General features: G+C 39.9%; 2 protein-coding genes across 3 annotated transcripts; one reads left to right on the top strand and one right to left on the bottom strand.

The window, feature by feature from the left end:
* Positions 1–3,636: 3,636 nt before the first annotated feature.
* Positions 3,637–5,984, top strand: LOC308105327 (glycosyltransferase family 92 protein F13G3.3-like). The gene is made up of 2 exons (XM_080455987.1): positions 3,637–3,867; positions 4,662–5,984. The coding sequence occupies exons 1-2, from the start codon at positions 3,654–3,656 to the stop codon at positions 5,558–5,560; spliced, it is 1,113 nt and encodes a 370-aa protein (XP_080312113.1). The 5' UTR covers positions 3,637–3,653; the 3' UTR covers positions 5,561–5,984.
* Positions 5,985–9,408: 3,424 nt separating this feature from the next.
* Positions 9,409–18,495, bottom strand: LOC308104720 (kelch-like protein 24). Of its 2 annotated transcripts, XM_080455223.1 has the most exons (13): positions 18,336–18,495; positions 16,442–16,588; positions 15,647–15,838; positions 15,340–15,474; positions 15,057–15,248; positions 14,656–14,796; positions 14,294–14,453; positions 13,625–13,768; positions 12,552–12,674; positions 11,612–11,815; positions 11,331–11,480; positions 10,481–10,670; positions 9,409–10,384 (listed from the first exon to the last, which is right to left on the bottom strand). In XM_080455223.1, the coding sequence occupies exons 2-13, from the start codon at positions 16,553–16,555 to the stop codon at positions 10,084–10,086; spliced, it is 2,046 nt and encodes a 681-aa protein (XP_080311349.1). In that variant the 5' UTR covers positions 16,556–16,588; positions 18,336–18,495; the 3' UTR covers positions 9,409–10,083. The 2 variants fall into 2 exon arrangements, with proteins under 2 accessions (XP_080311349.1, XP_080311350.1); XM_080455224.1 differs by lacking the exon at positions 18,336–18,495 and having other exon boundaries at positions 16,146–16,577.
* Positions 18,496–20,484: the final 1,989 nt, after the last annotated feature.

Genomic DNA, 20,484 nt, shown 5'->3' with positions numbered 1-20,484 from the left:
GATGCCATCTTCATCCTATTATATATATATTTTTTGTATCCTATTCAATTCCACCTTGATTGCATTCAGTTCTATTCCGACCTTTCCAATTGGTCCTTCTAAAGGAGAACTGCCTTTGTCTCTGGCGGCCTGCACCAATCAGCCTGAGATGGTGAACTTCCTGTTGGACAATGTACATCAAACAGCAGACGTGACCCAGGCGTATTCCCATGGCAACACAGTGCTCCGCTTCCTGGTAGCAGTGGCTGGCAACACCCTGCTGTTTGCACAGGGCAGTTCACACTGCCCTGTGCAAACAGCAAACCACAAAAAAAAGAAGAAAGAACTATCATATCATGCATATTATGTATATATAAATTGTTGTGCAAATCAAATAAATCAAATCACGCAGCTCAGTGGATGCTGCTAATATGCTCAGAAATATTGTCACGCAGCTGTCGCTGCTCCAATCGCAGATGTGTAGACATTGATCAATATCAGGCGACCCAAGAGTCAAATGTAGTATGCGTTTACCTTGCATAGTCGCTCTGGATAAGAGTGTCTGCTAAATGCTTAAATTGAAATTGTAAGTTAGACAGAGGCCATCAAACCATTTGTTCAGTTTTTCAATTTCCTCCACCAGCTGCTTGCACACATTCTACAGCGTGAGTTTGCAGATGAGGATATATGAAGCACCTGTCTCGTAAGTTTCTTACTGCTTTTACTAAAACCAGTAGTAGTGCTGTGACTAGAACTGGCATTTTCATGCTGTTTACATTAAGTTGAAATGTGTCTGTTCCAGTGGCGCAGCCGCAGAGGAAAATTTGAACTGAGGGGGACAGATTTTGAGTCGACTCGCATTTACTCCATTAATTCATGTGCATTTGTTAACATTCGACCAAGATGGCTTGGCCTCAACAGAAATACTTTCCTCTAAAACGGGGCGGATTTCAAATTAAGAGCAACTTGTATTTTGTGATATGATTAGTCAACAAACAGGTTTTATTACATTTTTTGACATATTGATATGTGATTCTGGTCATCGTCGGAATTTAGAAAAAAAAACTTCGCTTCTCTATATGCTTCACTATAGAGAAAACAAACTAGTAAGACTTTATATTAAGGTCGGGTCTATAATGCGTTATAAGCACATTTAGAATGCACTTATAATGTATTGTTATAATCATGCATAACTTATAACAAGGTTTATGAAGTATTATAACTTATAATGTAATGTATAAGTGCTGGTCATAATGCATTCTAAACTCAGTGGAACAGAACATTATAACTACCAACACTTTACTTAAAGGTCGGGTCTATAATGCATTATAATCACATGTATAATACATTATAATGCTTCTTAACACTTGTTATAAATGTTTATAATTATGCATAACAAACTTAAAACAAAGACACTTTATAACTAAGTAAGTTTAGGTAGTTATAATGTGCTGTTCCACTGAGCTTATAATGCATGACCAGCACTTCTAATACGTTATAAACATTATTATAAATTGTCGTACATGATTATAAACATTACAACGATTGTTATAATGCTTTGTAATGTATAATGCACTATAACTGCGATTATAATGCATCATAGACCCGACCTCTAAGTAAAGTGTTACCCTTCTAAAAATTATGTATTTTTGGTAGAAGGGACTTTAGTGTCTCCACCAGGCCGAAAGGCATGGCCAAGACTATGTTCTGCACCTTGTCCGTCCGTCCGTCCGTCCGTCCGTCCGTCCGTCCGTCCGTCCGTCCGTCCATCCGTGTGTGTGTGTGCGTGTGTGGTTCCGTCTGTGGACAGCTAATCTCCGGCACTGTTGGCATGATGGCAGCGAAACTGTGCACACACACTCCCTGGATGCCAGAGCAGAACCTCTGCCCAAAGTTTTTCACATGGGCCTGTTATAGCATCACCAGGAGGCTGATTTTTGCACACTTGCCACTTGACATTTTTCAAATCAGCCTCATGGTGGCGCTATAACAGGCCGATTCGCATTTTTACCTATAACTGCACTGATCTGCGTAAAACTTTGTAAGCGCAATCCCTAGAGGCCAAGGAAAAACCTTTGCCCAGCATTTTTCACATCTGTCTTTTATAGCGCCACCAGGAAGCCGACTTATGTAAAACACATTTTTTATTATATATATCTATATATCGATATCGATATTAATCCTTCATATTTTATCAAAATTTTACGCACATCCGTACACATGATCTCTATGGTCATGTAATCAAGATGTATCTGTTTGATTTGTCATATTCCATCCTGATTGGCTAAGATTGACATCTAAAGGGAGTGCAGGAGTGGCCCGTTCTGAACAAAATGCCGCAAATCATGAACGCATTATCCGATTGCGGTGAAACTTTGCAGGCACATTCGCACTATGTTGAGGAACAAATGCTACCCTTTCAACATTACCCTATTATAGCGCCACCAGGAAGCCGATTTTTGCTAAACTATTAATCTTTATATTACTCCTACAAATTGTGTCCAAACATCACGCAAATCGGTACACATTATCTCTATAGTCAAGTGATCAAGACGGATCCAGATTTTTCATATTCCATCCTGGCGACATAAGACTAAAGCCTGGTAAACCGTCCTGTGAATTCTGCGACAGAGATGGTTTACCAGGCTATCAAAAGACATGTGTTTTCAACTGAACAAGGCTTTTTCTTCTTCTGTTGGAAATACATTTTTGTCACAACACCTTTTCACCCAAGTTATAAATTGGCTTAAGAGTGTCAACTAAAAGTCATGTAATGAAATTAACTGAAATGCAATGATGTTCTTCTCTAATGTAAAGATGGCTGAATAACATTACAGCAGTCAATGTGAATGCAGGAATAAACATTTAACTAGTCAAGTGTGCTCCTTAGACCGCAGATCTTTGCTAGGACGGGTTGGCTACCCAGGGCCCGCAAACTTTGGAAGTCAATCGTAGTCCGTGGAATGGATTATGAAAAATCTGTCTGATACATCTTGATCACAGGACTCCAGAGATATTTTTTACCAATTTGTGTGAGTTTTGGACAAACGTGTCCTATTGGGCCGCATAGCGGTCTAAATGTTTATAAAAGTTCTCAACAGATTCCTGGACAGTGAATTTTATATTTTCCAATTTCAGAAATCCCACAACGTGTTTGAGGGAGGTCAACGTTATTTCTGACCGGTCCTACGGTTTGGAAGATTAGCCGTGGACAGACCGATAGACAGAGAAGCACAATCACACGCACAGGCAAACCTAAAAATAAAAAAATCGGAAGAGGACGGCACTGAGGAGAACTATTTAAACGCATCAGAACTGCAAAGAACTGTGCCGGGACAAGAAGAAACGTCACGTCATACAACATCTTGAGTCTTGATTTCCTGTCTACGGGCGCGATGAATAAACAAAAACTGCTGTTCATCCTCCTCTTTACTGCCGGCATCTTCATGTACATCCTGTACACAGTCAGAAATGTAAAAAATCTAAAGTCTGTTCAAAACGATGCTAAAGGAACGACTGTACAACCGTCCCTGTTGTACAGCCCCTGCCGTACCTCTACCCAGAGCATCACCCCTCTGAATAACACCAAGCACCTGCTGGTTTCTGCCTACATGGACCGCAGGGTGAAAGGTTGGGATCTGCGCATCATTGGTATATTCAGGAGAGATTCCATCATGACCATGCACTGTGTTTTCTGCTGTAGCGGCAACCTTTCCATCGCCAGCACTCCGGCTAGCTTTGTAAACCACGCAGAGATGGATTTTGGTTTTCCTTTTGAGACTATGGACGTCATGTGTTGGATCCCCACAGGCTGCAAAGCGACCCATGTCACCCTGTCGACTCATTCAGATAGCATGGAAGCACAGCGGCAGATCTTTCTCCCGATAGGTAACTAGTGGTGGAAAAGTACTCAACCCCAATACTTGAGTCAAAGCATAGATACTCCCGGTCAAATATTACTCAACTATAAGTTAACGTTGCTCTGTCAAATTTGTACTTGTGTGTATTATACCTAAGTTGTGTGTAATATACCTAAGTAATCAAAAGCACATGCTTTTAAAAATGCTTCAGTATTCAAAAGTAAAAATTACAAAGTAATAATTGTTTTTTTTATCAGTGCTGTATTGAAATGTTGATATCTTCCAAAAAATTCAAATATTTAAAAAAAGATCTACAATCTACGATCTGTGGTGGCAGTGGCTCAGGAGGTAGAGCGGCCGCTTGGGAAACGGAAGGTTCCCATGCAGTTCGATCCCAGGCTCTCCTAAGTGTCCTTGAGCAAGACACTGAACCCCCAGTTGCTCCTGGTGAGCAGGTTGGTGCCTTGAATGGTTTCCTCCGCTGTCGGTGTGTGAATGTAATTCACATTGTAAAGCCCTTTGGATAAAGGCACTTTATAAATGCACCATTTACAAGCTCACAACGTGTTGAATTGTGATGCGTTGAGCTTGTAGATATGCTATTTTCACTATATTTGAAATAGGGCTTAAGTGGTGCATTCATAATGTACATTTCCCCATCTTAGAAATATAGTTTCAAAAGTCAAAAGTACAATTTTTGTCTTTGAAATTTAGTGGAGTGAAAGTCACAAGCGTCGATCAAAAACACAAATAGGCTACTCAAGTAAATACTCAGATAATTTATGTATGATAAATGTACTTTGTTACTGTCCACCACTGTAGGTAACCAGGAGAGCGGCGGGACAGAGCCGATAAAGCCCCAGTTTGACTTCACAGTGTGCATCCCCACCGTGTACGGAGACTACAACAACGTGCTTCAGTTCACACAGGCCCTAGAGATGTACCGACTGCTGGGCGTGGACAGAGTGGTGGTCTACAACACCAGCTGTGGTCCAGATCTTGACCGCTTACTGCACAGTTACAGCCAGGAGGGTTTCGTAGAGATAGTTCCCTGGCCCGTGGACAAGCACCTCAAACCATCAAAGGGATGGAAGTATCTCGAGCATGGAGCGGGGGACCTGCACTACTACGGCCAGCTGACCACACTCAACGACTGTGTCTACAGATACATGGACCGCTCGCGCTATGTCCTGTTGCATGACATAGATGAGATTATAGTACCGTACCATCAAAACAGCCTAATCTCTCTGATGAGCCAGCTCCAACAGCAAAACCCAAAGGCGGGGGTGTTCCTCTTTCGGATGCACTTATTTCCAACTGACCATGTGGATCCCGGCGCAAAGTTCCACCTGCCCCAGTGGGAAGGGGTGCCGGGAATAAATATTCTGGAGCACATCTATAGAAAATATGGAATGGAGAAATACCAATGGGAAGTGGGATACAAGATGATAGTTCAGCCAAGGATGGTGCAGCAGACATCAGTGCACAAAGTGCTGAAGAACTTCGGGAATACATTCCAGGTCCCTTCAGATATGGGATTGGTTATGCACGTCCGGGGTTGCTTGATCACACACACCATACCACCCAGTTACAACCAGATCTGCGTGTCCAAAGAGAACATGCGCGTTGACACCAGGCTGTGGGAGTTTCATGAAAAGCTGATCCCCAGTGTGGACAAGGCCCTGGCGAGAATAGGGATGCTGAGAGAACAAAAGCATTGAGACGATGGAGCATGGATGCAACCGCACACACTGACACAGACAGACTGCAATTATCAGTTAGTTTCTTAGCGATTATTCTATTGATTATGTTTTCGATTGATTGGATAATTGAGAAGCGTGTTTAGTTTTTCTTTTTTTATAATACTTTGTCGTAATCGTCGCACAACAGTGTTGTGCAAAAATTTTGTAAATAGCAGAGCTTGTAGATCGGCAATTGTTAGCTATTCCTGAAATATTTTGCAACTTTTAAGCCTCTAATGACATGCCAAAATTGGGATAGATTATTAATCAATTATTATCGAGTATAATCGATGAAATCGATTAGGTCAATTAGCTGTTGCACCCCTTCTGACATGTACAGCAAAGGATTAGCTTGTCTGCACTTAAAAGTAGGTGTAAGCAAGTCTTGAACTTATTACTGTCACATTCCTTCCACACCCTGTCTGTCAATGTGTCAGTGTGTTTGACTGTCATTGTCACAACAAGACGTATGAGAGCATTTGTGGTTAATTTGGTGGGGAAAATCATGTTTCTGCACCAAACAGTGATTTGTAGCATTTGTGGTGTGGAAGAGAAATAGCTTTTGGCTCTGTGTTGTTTAGATGCCCCTCAATGTGTCATTAACATTTGGGACACATCAGATCAGTTCATACGTTTTGGCATTTTTTGCTAGTTTTTATTTCATTTTTTATTGTTTGACATATGGTTCAAGAGTCGATTTGAAAAGCCGATTTGAAAAATGTTGGGCAGAGGACGGTTCTTCCTTGGTCTACTGGAAGTGTGCGTGCAAAATGTCACGTGCCTGAGATTAGCTGATAGACACTAGGCAGGCTCTGTTGAATTCTTTAAACAACACTTAAAGACACGTCTCTTTACATAATTTCTCACAATTTGTAAGGCATTTTATTTAATTACATTATATTTTTCTTGGTTGCTTCTGTTAATGCAAAGCACTTTGTTTTTCAATGTTGCATGGCCTTGAATTGTAGGCTACCCCCCCCCCCCCCCTCGCACACGCACACACATATTTATCTGAACTCAATCAGCCACACATCGCAGCCAGAGCCCCTAGGTCGGCTGGCCAGTCGCTCCTGGTTGTGCCCAGAACTAAATACAAGACCAGAGGTGACCGAGCCTTTGCGGTTGCCAGCCCCAGAATTTGGAACACCCTGCCCCTTCACATTCACTCTGCTCAGTCCTTGGAAGTTTTTTAATCTTTACTAAAGAATTTCCCCCCCTCCCTAGCCTTTCATGCTGCTTGACCGTGTATACCCTCACCCTTACTGTATACTCTTGATATGCTGTGTATGCTGTTTTATATTCCCGTTGTCATGTTTTATTTGTTTGCTTCTTTCAATTTATTTTCGTTTTAATTATTTCTCCTGTTCTTGTTTGTTTGCTTTTCAATTTATTCTTGTGCAGCACTTCGGTTTGACCTTGGTCATTGTAAATGTGCTATATATATATATATATACGTAAATAAATGCCTGCAAGGAACACCTGCCTCTCTGCAATCCCCATCTCTGCAGATCTCTGTGCAAACATACACTGAAGTGAACAGAGGCAATGTTGAGTTTTCTACGTCAACTGTATAGTATGAGCATGTAGGCTATGTATGGCGTTATAGGGTCATATTACCAGCTGTTACTTATAAGATGGTGAATAAATGCAAAACTTGCACGTTTTAATGAGCAGTGGTGGAAGAAGTACAATTGTTTTTTACCCAAATAAAAGTATCAATACCACAATATAGAAATACTCCGTTACAAGTAAAAGTATTGTATTCAAAATTTAATTGAGTAAAAGTATGAAAGCATTGGCACCAAGATATTATTAAAAGCTTTTGAAAATAGCAGATCTACAAGCTCACAACATGTCACATTGCGACGCGTTGTGAGCTTGTAGATTGTCTATTTACAAATAGCCAAAGTATAGGGCTAAAGTGATTAATGTATGTTTTGTAATAATAATCCAAACCTACAAAGTAACTAAAGTTTTCAAATAATTGTAGTGGAGTAAAAAGTACAATATTCGCCTCTGAGATGTAGTGGAGTTAAAGGAAAAGTACTGCAAATTGTTAATACTCCAGTAAAGTAAAAACACCTCAAAAGTGTACTTATGTGCAATACTTGATTACATGTACTTAGTTACTTTACACCACTGTTCACTACTAATTCACATCTTTTCTGCATTGCAAATTTGGGGCTTTATTGGCTAAGACTACAAACGTGGTGTAAGTTAAATAATCCTATACTAGGCCTCACCTGCATTGCCACCTGTTTGTTTTTAATAATATGGCACCATCTTGTGGTTAAATACAAATACATCAACCCAGTCAAACATATATCCAGCAAATTGGATCAAAACTAAATAAGTTCAACTTAGCTGAAGTCTAGCACTTCATTCAGTCCATTTGGCAATAGCGTGTTTAGTTACCGTTTAACTTAGACCAATGGAACTAACATAGTATAATTTGTAGGGCTGTGAATCGTCTGCTATCTCACGATTCGATTCCGATTCTTTCCATTTTTTTAAAATTCAAAACGATTAAAAAAAAATCGATTCTCATTCAAAGATTATTCCCAATCAGTTTAATCAAAATTATTTCAGTCATATTGTTTTCATCTGGACTTTAACAACCAAGAGTAGCTTAGTTATTTCCATCAGCTCAAACAAAAAAGGATATAATACCAGAGAGGGTTCTGTAAAGATTCTTGGCTTTGATGGAATCTTAGAAAAGCCCTTGAATATGACTGAAGACATGATAATGTTTACTGTGATAAACTTACATTTCATATCACAAACACCATAGAGTAAAAAAAAACTGTAACTTTAACCAGCAAAAAAAAAGGGAAAGAAAAAGAAAAAAGAAAAAAATCTAAATCGATTCTTACATAAATCGTTTTTTTTCCAACACCCCTAATAATTTAGGTTCCTATTTATCTGTATCACAATGAAAACTAATTTAAGATTTCAAAGAAAAATACATACATAAATATACATATTTATATTAGTATTTTCATTGAAATCTGAGTGTTTTGCCAATCATTTGGGCGCCTACTTTCAATCCTCAGAGTCCACCAGTGGTCCCCAGCCCACAGGTTGGCCCACATCACTGCAGAACATGGATATAAGGCAATCAAATTAATCTATTAATGACCAACATTTAGATGCAAGGTGTCAAATAGGATGATGGAGGCACTCATTCTCTTATAGGTTCTCCTACCCTAATTACTGCAGAACCCATTTAGACCTGAGGCCGATTTCAAAAACGCCTTCTAAATCCTAAACAAAAAAAAACAAAACAAAAATTGCTATATACTGTACATACTAACGGCTTGAAAGGTATAGTTACGTAATGGCGTTCCAGGTCTAAATGGGCTAAAACACAACCCAGGAGGGGTCACTGGACTGCATGTAGCCAGGGATATTAAAATCAAGGTGCGGTAGGTGTTTTCTTTTGTTTAAAAAAAAAAAGTGTTAAATAGCTCCATATAATTGCTATAGTGTTTATTCAGTAGTGCTCCCTTTCTCTCCAGCTCATTAGTAAACAGAAAATGCATTACCAATTTGATCCAATCAGTTTACAGAACAGGATAGTACAATTGGAAGTCATGACAGAAAGAAATGAGCAGGCTGAAATCGGCAACCCACCTGAAAATCTATTTTCTGTTTATTAAAGAGATGGAGAGGCAGGGAGACATGTAACCTTTTCACAAAAAAACTTTTAGTTTTACCTAAATAATATCACTTGCACTACCATTAAAAAAACATTTATGACATTGATAGATAAGTCTTTATTGATCCCCATGGGGAATTTAGATGTCATAGCAGCAAGTAGGGCACGAAACAAGAATACAACAAAGATACAAATAAAAACTAGTGTCTGACAAAATGCCAGACACCAAGTGTTAACCAACAAAACCTGGTCGTAGCCCCGGCCTGAGTGGATGAGAGTGTACAGTGTCAGCCAGCCTACAAAGTAGGTATACGGATCATATATTGTGTACAGTCAATCAACAGTGAATACAATGAGCAATACACACTATTGACAGTGACAGTGAGGCAACTGTCATGATACTTAAGGAGTAGTTCACCCCAAAAAATACTTATTTTCTATCAATTGCACACCCCATGAAGCCTTGAATTCATGGATTTACAAAGTAGATTCTTTATGTCTCCTACCGGAAATACACCCGTCATCAAATTATTGGCCTAAGAATGCGACAAAAACAAAAAAAGAATCCATGAATTCAAGGCTTCATGGGGTGTGTAATTGATAGAAAATACGATTTTTTTGGGTGAGGGAAGGCAGTGCTCATTAATCCAAGAAAATGTTTTCCTCTAACGAGAGCACACACATACCTACTGAAGATGATGGTTGCACAGGGAGGTTCAACATCCCACATTCTACTAGAATCTATTAGCCAGTAGTTAGTTAGTTATTTTTTTATTTCAGTCATGATTTTTTTTTTTTTTTTCAACAAAACAGTTGAACATACAGTACAGCCAGTACTTAATCATTAATCATCATACTCATCATACTCATCACCATATGCTCCTTCAATGTCATTATAACCACCTTCAATTATTACATCATATGCTCTATCATCTGCATAACCACATCCATCATCGTTTGAATCATTTGAACAATATTCATCGTCATCGTATGCTTCATCGTCATCATCTTCATCGACCATGACATAATCATTCCTCAGTCTGAGAGAGACACACCTGGGACCGTAGCGACCAGGCATCTGCCCCGCAGTTTTCCACGTGGCCATCTCTGCACAGTAGCGCTGGATGTCCTGGGTATGCCTAGTGCTACATGAAGAGAGACCGATAGCCATGAGAGAAATGTCTGGTGTGGACAAGAACCCATCTTTTCACAGGCAGAGATGGAGAACAGCAGTGTCTTACCTGCCGCTGGCCACCATCCCTCCTAGAACGTAGAGCTTTCCATCCATCACAGCCACACTAGGCTCGCGGAGTGGCTTTTGCATGGGGGCACACATGGTCCACTGGTCGGTCTTGGGGTTGTAGCACTCCATCGTGTTCATCATTGATCTACTACAACTGTCGCTGTCGGTCCAGGTTACATGCCAACCACCTATAGATACACAAGAATTAACAGGATAGTGACTGTTACTGGGCTCTATTATGTATGTGCCCAAACTACAGTGAAGTTGAAGTGAGTCTATTATGGAACTAAGATCAGTAGTGGATAATAACTAAATACATTTACTCAAGTCCTGTACTTCATTTACTTAAGTGTTTTTATTTTATTTTATTAAAGAAGGTTTTACTTATACTTCCCTACATCTCAGAGGCAAATATTTAACTTTTTACTCCACTACAATTGTTTGAGTTTACTAGTTACTTTGCAGGTTTACTCTGCAGATTCAAATAAATACAAAACATACATTAACTGATAAATGCTGCTGTATTATAGGTCAAGCTATTCAGCAGCACAAAGTAAAAAAAAAGAACTTCACAGCCCTACCTTTACCAGTGATTAACAAATTAATGCATTACTAATTACAATCCTTTAGTACAACTGTGAAATAGACCGTTATGCTTAATGAGTATTTTTCTGTTTGGTACAGCAAGCATATTGTTATGCCAATACTCTTGTACCTTTTACCTGAAGTAAAAGTTTACTTTTACAGAGTATTTCTTCATTCTGGTATTGCTACTTTTACTCAGGTAAAAAACTGAGTACTTCATCCACCACTGATAATTGGGTATGATGATATGACAGGTATGATACCTAAAACATAGATCTTTCCATTCAGAACACAAGCAGATGATTGATCACGCAGAATCTGCATAGGAGCGACTTCTGTCCATACAGTTGTTTCAGGGTTGTACTTGGCCACCTGGACCAGGTTTGACTTCCGATGATCTGGATCACTGCCACCTAGGGCCCAGGAGGACAGACACGAACAGACATTTTCAGTTAACCATTATGCTTTACATACATTACATACAAAACACAACCTCATGAAACCCAGCAGATTGAACCTGCTGGTGAATAAACCTGTTCCATACCAATAAAATAGAGCCATCCATCTAGAGCGACCACAATAGGGGCTTTGTTATTGTGACTCGGTGCCAAGCGCTGCCATGTCTCCATGAGCTGCCAGGTGTTGGTGTTGGTGTTGGTGTTGGTGTCGTAGCGCTCCATTGGGTCTGTACTCATTCCCTTCGCTCGGCCACCTACTGCAAACACATATCCATCCAGCATCGCCAGGTCTATGTGGAGTTGTGCAGGGACAAAAATAAAATGAAACCGATTATAACTGATGACCTTAATCATATGCGCTATGCAGCCCCTCCTTGGTTAAATTTGAACTTTTTCTTGTTTTTTGTGTGTTTTTGGTCTCCCCTACCTCTCTTCTATCCCCAAAAATACCCCAGTTTGAACACTCAGGCTTTCACAGCATATCTGGGGTTTTCTGTAAATTGGTCTCAAAACAGGCCAAACTGATTTGCACCTGAAAGTGACGTCACTAGCGGTACAATCCCTCCCGTATTTTCAGTTCCAACTAAAACAATCTTTATTTAAAAAAAATATATATATTCTTATTTTATTTATTTTACTTTTTCTACACAGAACCAGGAGATAACATGCATACAAACTGGCTCAATAGCGCCCGTGCTAAACAGGACAATGTGGTATTGCAGGTGAAAGTGCTTTATAAGCCAGAGAGAAGTTAGTTGGAATGAGTATATCTGAGAATTGATTTAGGCTCAAACCTTTTGAAAAACGTTTGAGGGACATAAACAATATATTAAATATTAAATATTTTTTTTAAATTCATGGTGTAGATCCTTTAACCAAGGCAACGACACTTAGCATATCTATAATTATATATTTTTAAATTATTATTACTATTATTATTATTATTATTATTTGGTGGCTACATTTTTGCCTGTGATATAGCCAATTAGGGACGCCAGAGATAATGCAATAGTTTGATAGTCTTACTTAAGCTCATGTGTGGCAAATTCATGCGAGCCAACTGCAGCCATGAGTTATGGTGAACATCATAGCGCCAAATCTCCTGATAGCGTGAACCACTATATCCTCCGGCCACATACAGAGTAGAGCCTGGTGGGAGAAGGGCAGAATAAAAACGAGCAATGCCTTGACTGTTAAAAGAAATAACAATTTTAATATGCATACACAACTTGAGTTGAAATGTCTTCATATAGTTTCTATATTCTTCATCTTCTATGTTATTGTGATGGTTCACTTATCAAGCCAAGAAATTCACAGAATTTCACCAAAATAGTTACAGTGTGTTGTGACTTAAGCTGTGGGCTATACAGTAGTATACCAGCATCACCATTGGCTGCAGTAGGTAACATTTTTGTAGTAACATTTAGAACACCCTGCCTGTGAGCTATCGGTAGATAAAATTGTCAAATATCACCGTTTCCGATCTCAGTATCCCTCAAACAATCACATTGTTCTATATGAAGGGAAGTGTCAATCATATGTGCACACTATCTGTGGTGGTTTGGGATTCTGTCCGACTCCAACACTACAATTTATTATGTTTACCATGGCTATAAAGCCAGCTTCCACCAAATTTCAGGAGCCCATAAAAACTAAGCCAAGCGTGGACATCCAGAGTACTGAACGGCACTATTGATAAATGTAGCAATGCTCCCAAGTTGCCTTAGATAGCTTTAAAAAGTGGTTCTAGTTCTAATGGCTTTATAAATGAAACATAACAAGCTCCCTAGGACTTCGCTCTCCTTGTGTCCCTTCTTGTCACATGCTATAGTTATACTATGCAGATACTGTATGCTGTCTATACTTGCTCTTATTTGTTTTTGCTACGGTATGTTGTCTTCCCAAAATATAATTTGTTTTAATGTTATTTATATAGCATGTTGTTTAGACAGCTGTTAGCCTAGTTTCTTTGAAGGACTAGGCTACATCGTTATCTTTGCACTCTACATATTTACATATTTAAAGCCCCTATTTACTCTCCAAAAAGAGTAGGATCCATTACAGGCAATAAGTTGATTCACTCTGAAGATGTTCCTCACCTGACGCAACCACAAAATGCCGGTCTAATTCAAAGGGCAGACGTCCTAGAGTCTTCCATTGCTTGGTCAGGGGATCGAAGCTCTTCAATTTGCCAGCATAGTCATCCCCATAATCTTTTTTCTTTTTTCTCACCGTCACTATCACTTCAACAAGTGGGGAAGAAGGAGCAGGTGAGACAGAGCAAATGTATTTATTTGGAAAGGGCATGCTTTTATTTAAATGCGATGCATTGTGAGCTTGCAGATCTGCTATTTTCACTATTAGTCGTACAAAAAGTATAAAAGGCTTAAGTGGTTAATACAGAGAAATAGAACATCAAGGCAGCACCAGGCATGTACATGAGCCCTGGTAGTTACAGTGGTCACTACATTACTGAAATGTTATGACAGCCCAAATTAACAGTCACTGAATGAATCCAGTAGAAGATCGGTATGCTATTGGTATTGGTAGTCTATAAAAGTGCAAAACTTTACAAATGTAACGTAAAAAAGCTTGAATTGTATTGTAAAAATAATGAAATCATGACGCAATAACGATTCTGAAGCCTGAAAATTAAACCAATTTGTTTACACATCGGAGGAATTTGTCTCGGTAACTAGAAAAACCTTGATGTATTTTTGCACCATCATCAGTGTCAACAACATGCATGCATGTGTAAGGCAGGGTACCTGTGGTCCTGCGTGGGCGTGCTGTGTTACAGTAGGGCCGCTCCTTGGCCTCAGAGATGAACCTCTGGCAGCCCTGGTATTCTTTCACCACATCCAGAGACTTAATCACAGTGTCGAGGTAGGAGGGACTGATGAGAGGCAGACGGATTTGCTCTAGTACCTTAAAGAAAACATAGCACACTAATAATTTAAAAATCCAACTGGATATTAGGTGAACAACCAAATGATAATAATGATAAATATCATCATGCATATTACCAGCAAGTACCATATTTGTATGCCAAGCATATATTGGAGACATACAGTATCAATAGGTAGAGACCTCCGATCGTCTTGCAAGGTGAGACTAAGAAATGACTGACCTTTTCAAAGCTCTGCCTGCGGGTAGGACACTTGTCTAACCACAACATGGCAGCCTCAAACACCATGTCCTCCTTGGGCACATTGAGGTCACTGGCAAGAATCTCTGTCAGTCTTTCCACAGAGAGAGAGAGAAACTCTTGCTATTGATAGAAAACAAAATACAGTAAATTAGCTGATAGATGTAGACCCTGTTCCCATACGTCATACTGAAGTAACCTTTTCTCCTCTCCTCTGACTGTAGCTTATTAATATTGATCAAATCACTGAGCAATGACTGATTGAATGTTTCTACCCGGGTATGGGTCAATTACTGTTGGCAGTTTGAGTAATAAAACAGAGTTATAGGAGAAAACGCAGATAACAAACAACTTAGGAAATGTATGATCCCTCAATGACTGACCTGCTGGTAGATGACACTGAAGTGTTCCAGAATGTAATCCATGCTGTGTTTCTTCAACGTTTCACACGAGTGGTCCTCAGAAAAGCAGTAAATCCCTACACAGTTATTCACATCCATGTGAATCTTCATGTATCTACAGCAGGCCTTTTTAACAGTTGTGACGTCCCACAAGTTTGATGCTGCTAGCAGGGCCTGGACCAAATGAACAAAATATCTTTATTTATCAGCGATGCAGAAGAAACATACATTATAATGAATAAGGTTTATGGTGATAATACATTACCTGCACATTTCCAGTGGAGATGGACACCTCTGAAGTATAGGCATAGTTTACCAACAAACCAATCATCTGAGGTTCTACTCCACTGATGGTCACCCTTTCCTGTGTGGACTCCCTCATGCCAGATGTAAACATTGCCTGTGCAGGTTGAAAACAAGAATGGTTCCCTTGAAGTTCCCTTGAAGTGTACAGGCCTTTCTTATGTACATTGTTAATTGATAAAGCATTGTGATCGGTTCATGTGAAAGCCAAGGCTGAATTTAAATATCATTCCCTCCACAACAGCAGGTCAATAAATGTGTGTATTTACCTCAAAGTAAGAGCTAAATGAGGCCAGTACATATCGATGGCAGGGAAACTCCTGTCCCTCACAGCATAGAATCACATCACAAAGGGCACTGTTGAGCCGCAGCCTGTTTAGGCCTTCTAACACCTTCTGGGGATGGTCGGGGTCCTCAAACATCTCAGTCTCCTGTGAGGATAGAGGTATGGTGCTGTCCTCCTGAAGTGCAACGACAACATCCAGAGGGAGATTTACAATCAGACAAATAAACTATTCATCTGTAAATAATGTTGAAATGTTAATGTGGCTTTAAAACTGTCCTTGAGTATCATGTGAAATGTCATATTTCCCCTAGTATATTAGTCTCTCAATGACAGTAGAATGAGTCAACACATAAGTTTCCATGAAAAAGAGATCCGAGCACTCAAAGAATATAACGGAGGAGAGGGCATAAAATCAAGGTACTTTAATCATATTATATCAAGGATTTAAAAGCCAACAGGTTACGATAAGGGCAAGTACATACTGTACATAGGTTTCCTAGTTGGCATGTTGACCTGACTGGGTAATTTAGAGTGATGCCCCATTGGCTACACAAAGGGGCCGGGTGACCACTTATGCGTCACTGCAGGCGAAGATGCTTCATAAACACCTTGGAAAGCAGACAGACTTTCAGTATGTATTCTGCCCTCCTGTGCTTGATACGTCAACGGTCAACAACACCCGCCCTGGACAAAACAATGCAGTCTACCAACAGCTGGTTGAATATCTCTCTCTCGCGCACGCACACACACACACACACACACACACACACACACACACACACAAACACACAGAGGAAGTGTCCACACTCTCATGGTCAGTGTCCAGTCTCATCCTCTTGGCAGCCTGTGGTGATTGACTCTGGCAGGCAGCAGGCAAGATGTTGTCAGCCATGGCTGAGGTGAGGTGAGGTGGAGTGGGTCACGTCTGCAGAGAGAACACACAACATTACTGTTACATCTGGTTAGAACAGTGGTTCTCAACCTGTGGGTCGGACCCACTGGGGGCCCCCCGAAGAATTTTGGGGGCGTCCCCAGATGAAGTGACAATTTAAGGACTTTTAAGACTTTTAAATGAAATTAAAAAAGACCATTACTGCATCAAAAGTAGTCAACAAACATTACAATAAAAACTGGTCAAACATTGGCCAAATTGTCAAATAATATAAGAAAGAGGCAAAAATTGTGAAAATAGACGATCTACAAGCTCACAACGAGGCATTGTGAGCTAAGCTTGTAGATCGGCTATTTTCACAATGTTTATCCCGTGCAACAGAGTCAAACGAAATAGAATGCTCCAACATTGCAAGTGCTTATCAGGGTGGGGGGTTCCCAGTTCAAATATGATTGTTTTTGGGGGGGGGGGGGGGGGGGGGGGTCACGGCCTGAAAAGGTTGAGAACCACTGGGTTAGACAGTAAAATCCTCAGTGTTCATTTAACTCTGAGATGGTACAAATGGAATCTTGATGAAATGAACATGATTCACCTTTGTTCATCATTTTATGTCACCTGTTGATAACAGTGATTTAATTCAATCCAGGCTGAGCATAGTGAAACAAGGTTGTATTGTACCAACGGAGCCTCTATAGCACGTACAGTAGTTTCTACCTTTATGCTTCTCCATATTTGTATAGTTAGTAGTAATAGTCAAATGCACCAACCTCGTCGAGACAAATACGTCATGTGCAAACACACACATAAAAGCTGAATTCTGATTCTGAACTATTTACCCAGTATTTGATAGTACTGTAGTAATATTATCTAACCAGCATCAGTAACCTTTCCTGGTTATCAAATAATGAATGAAAGGGGAAATGTATTCAAGCAGACGTTGGGTCTTGGATCTAATATCAAACTTTAAGTCTACATTTGTTTTTGTCCCACCGTTCCTTCAATCCACATTACCTACTCCCTCCAAGCAAAACGCAAGTATAACTCATTTGTTCTTCCTTTACTGCTGGAACATTTATGTGGCTTCTCTTACACCTATCCTTGATACAAGACTGTCATATATTATATGACAGTCTTGGATGATCTTCAAAATAGTGTTTGCACTTTCTTCCTTTTTGGTCCATACATCTACATAAACATTCGGATTTCAAATATAAAGTGGTTACCTCATGGCCACGGATGTTACAATTATGTACGGTTCCTCAGAAGTACGGGTATATTCCGTATTGTTCAATAAAAAGCATTTTAATCCGATCAATGGCCATTTTCTCATAGAGTTATAATGTATCAGAGTGCAATACACCTCCCAACCGATAGGGTCGCGTAGTTGAAAGCATTATGGACAAAATGGCCACCAATCTATTAAAATACTTTTTTTTTAACAATACGGAATATACGGGTACTTCTGAGGGGCCGTACATAATTGTAACATCCGTCGCCATGAGGGAAAGCACTTTATGTTTGAAATCTGAACGTTTATGTAGATGTACGGACCAAAAAGGGAGAAAATGCAAACACTATTTCGACAATCATCCAAGACACAGTCCGTCTTGTGATCCAATCTTACACCATTCTTATATCAGCAAAGTAATCCAACGTCCAACTATAAACAAGCGCTCACAACACACATATAAATGACAGAAATATAACGTTAACGTGTATATAATCAGGGTGTAAATGTAATGAACAACAAAAGTAAACACACCTCGTCAAATAAACATACCTCGTTGTGTCTGCGTTAACATCTAAAGGGAATGAGTCCACCTAGTGTCCACAACAGACAGCCGCACACAAACAGCAATGGAATTAGTCCATCAATAATTGTTAATTAAACAATGAAATATTAACTAAGTAAACAATGAAATGTTCACTTTTAGTTTTAAACACAGAACTTCCGCACGCTCCTGCGCTACGAAGAGGTGTAACCACTAACTGTGTCCTCCTCCTCCTCAATACCAGTGTTGCCAGAGTTTGTGAGAGAAATAAGCAACTGGTCTATGACAACAAGCCCAAAAGAAGCGAGCCCATCGCCCTTTAAACAAATTATGTTTAACATAATATGTTTAAAGGGTGAAGGACTCGCTTTTTTCAAATAGCCAACGTATATTATACGTTGGCTATTTGAAAATAGCCGATCTACAAGCTCACAATGTGACACGTTGAGAGCTTGTAGATCTGTTATTTTTGACAAGAAAATTTGAAACAATTTGGAATATCTTTGAAACATTTCAACAACACAAATCTTGTACGGGGATCCCTGGCATAAAACATTTTCAGATGGGGATCCGCAGTCCGCAGACAAATACATATTAATTTGGGGGTTCTTGACATGAACATGTTTGAGAACCACTTATACCGTTTTAAACAACATTAGGAAACAAGCCCAAAATAAGCAACTACACTTTAGAAACAAGGTCTCCCCCCCGGCCCCCCCCCCCCCCCCAAAAAAAACGCAACCTGTAACTAACAATATTTACAAGCAACTTTACAGAAAAATAAGCCCAAGGTCGCTTATATTAAGCCGACATGGCAACGCTGCTCCTGACACACAGCCGGAAGAGGGGCGCCTACAAATTCACGCCCACTTTTGACACAGCGCCGCTACTCGAGGTCCTTTAGAATGATGAACTGCAGCTCTCAATGCAATCTCTAGGCATTGTAAAATACCATAATTTCACTGGTTAACTACTGAGGCTGCAGCGTTTTTTTTTGTTTCTTTCCAGAACCTGGCAACTTGGTGTTGCCAGGTTGAGAAACAAGCAACCAGTGTTAAATCGTTCGCCATTAACGGTAGCCTCTCAGGAACTTTCAGCGCATGTTTGACTATCATGAGACTCTACAATGACTAGTAGTAGAGAAAAAAATAACTTTGCATCGGTTATAATAGACGAATTTCCCTAAGCCACGCGCTCCCATTATGACAACGGAGAGGGTTTAAAAAATGACGACAGGGGAATCTCTGGAAAAAAAGAACGCCACTTTTTACGTCGGTAGGTGAGTAACTAGACATCAAAGATAACACTTAAAATGTCCGGAATTCTCCTTTAACATTATGGGTAACCCATAAAAGTGGCAAATTAAATGTGAAACACATCAACTATTAAGAAAACAAGAAGAAAGACACTCCATACATTTGGAAACATATTTTTAATTAAAACAATATCGTCTCCAGTTAATGTAGTATAATTTCAAAAGTAGGCTAACTCTCATATCCTCTCATAGGGAATGCATTGGCAGCTGCAGTACATCGTTCTAACGGACCTCAACTGGAGGTACTGTCTCAAAAGTGGGCGTGAAATGTGTAGTTCCCGTGTTGGTCAATTCACCCGTTTCCAAGGCTGTGTGTTTTCCACTTCCTGTCGATTTGATCCAATGAAATCTAATGAAACTGGTCAGATGACCAATGATATCCAATGAAATCGACAGGAAGTGGAAAACACACAGCCTAGGAAACAGGTGAATACTATAAGCAGTTTTGGGCACAAACTAAATAAATACTCTTCCCACCACGGTGCTAAAAATTAAAAATAAATCCAAGAAATGAATCATATACGAAATGAATAGAACAAAACAAAACACAAGTGGTCACAACAAATAATTATTAAGCGTATTTACATGGGGGGGGGGGGGGGGGGTACCTAGTTAGTGGTTACACTGCCTCCATTTGAAGAGGAGAATTGGACGCATTCCCTTTAGATTTGGATGCAGATCAACGAGGTATGTTTACTCTGTTTACAACAGTTTGTTGTACAGTACCAGTGGCCCTGTACTTCCACGTTTGGGGCCTTTAGCATGCTGGGAACTGGAGTTATGGCTGTTTATAGCCCAGCCAATAGGAACACAGAGGAGGTAGGGCTTAAGCAATTATAGCC

This window comes from Gymnoscopelus braueri, assembly GCF_963280865.1.
Source record: "Gymnoscopelus braueri genome assembly, chromosome: 17".
NCBI classification, from domain to species: domain Eukaryota; kingdom Metazoa; phylum Chordata; class Actinopteri; order Myctophiformes; family Myctophidae; genus Gymnoscopelus; species Gymnoscopelus braueri.
This window is presented reverse-complemented; position numbering and strand designations above follow the sequence as displayed.

Excerpts from the sequence above, each read along its gene's own strand:
- LOC308105327 (XM_080455987.1), top strand. The coding sequence starts at position 3,654 with ATGACCATGCACTGTGTTTTCTGCTGTAGCGGCAACCTTTCCATCGCC. Across the intron at positions 3,868-4,661 it reads GCAGATCTTTCTCCCGATAG|GTAACCAGGAGAGCGGCGGG; the intron begins GTAACTAGTGGT and ends CCACCACTGTAG.
- LOC308104720 (XM_080455223.1), bottom strand. The coding sequence starts at position 16,555 with ATGGCTGACAACATCTTGCCTGCTGCCTGCCAGAGTCAATCACCACAG. Across the intron at positions 15,249-15,339 it reads TCTCCACTGGAAATGTGCAG|GCCCTGCTAGCAGCATCAAA; the intron begins GTAATGTATTAT and ends CATTTGGTCCAG. Across the intron at positions 13,769-14,293 it reads ACGCCCACGCAGGACCACAG|TGATAGTGACGGTGAGAAAA; the intron begins GTACCCTGCCTT and ends CACTTGTTGAAG.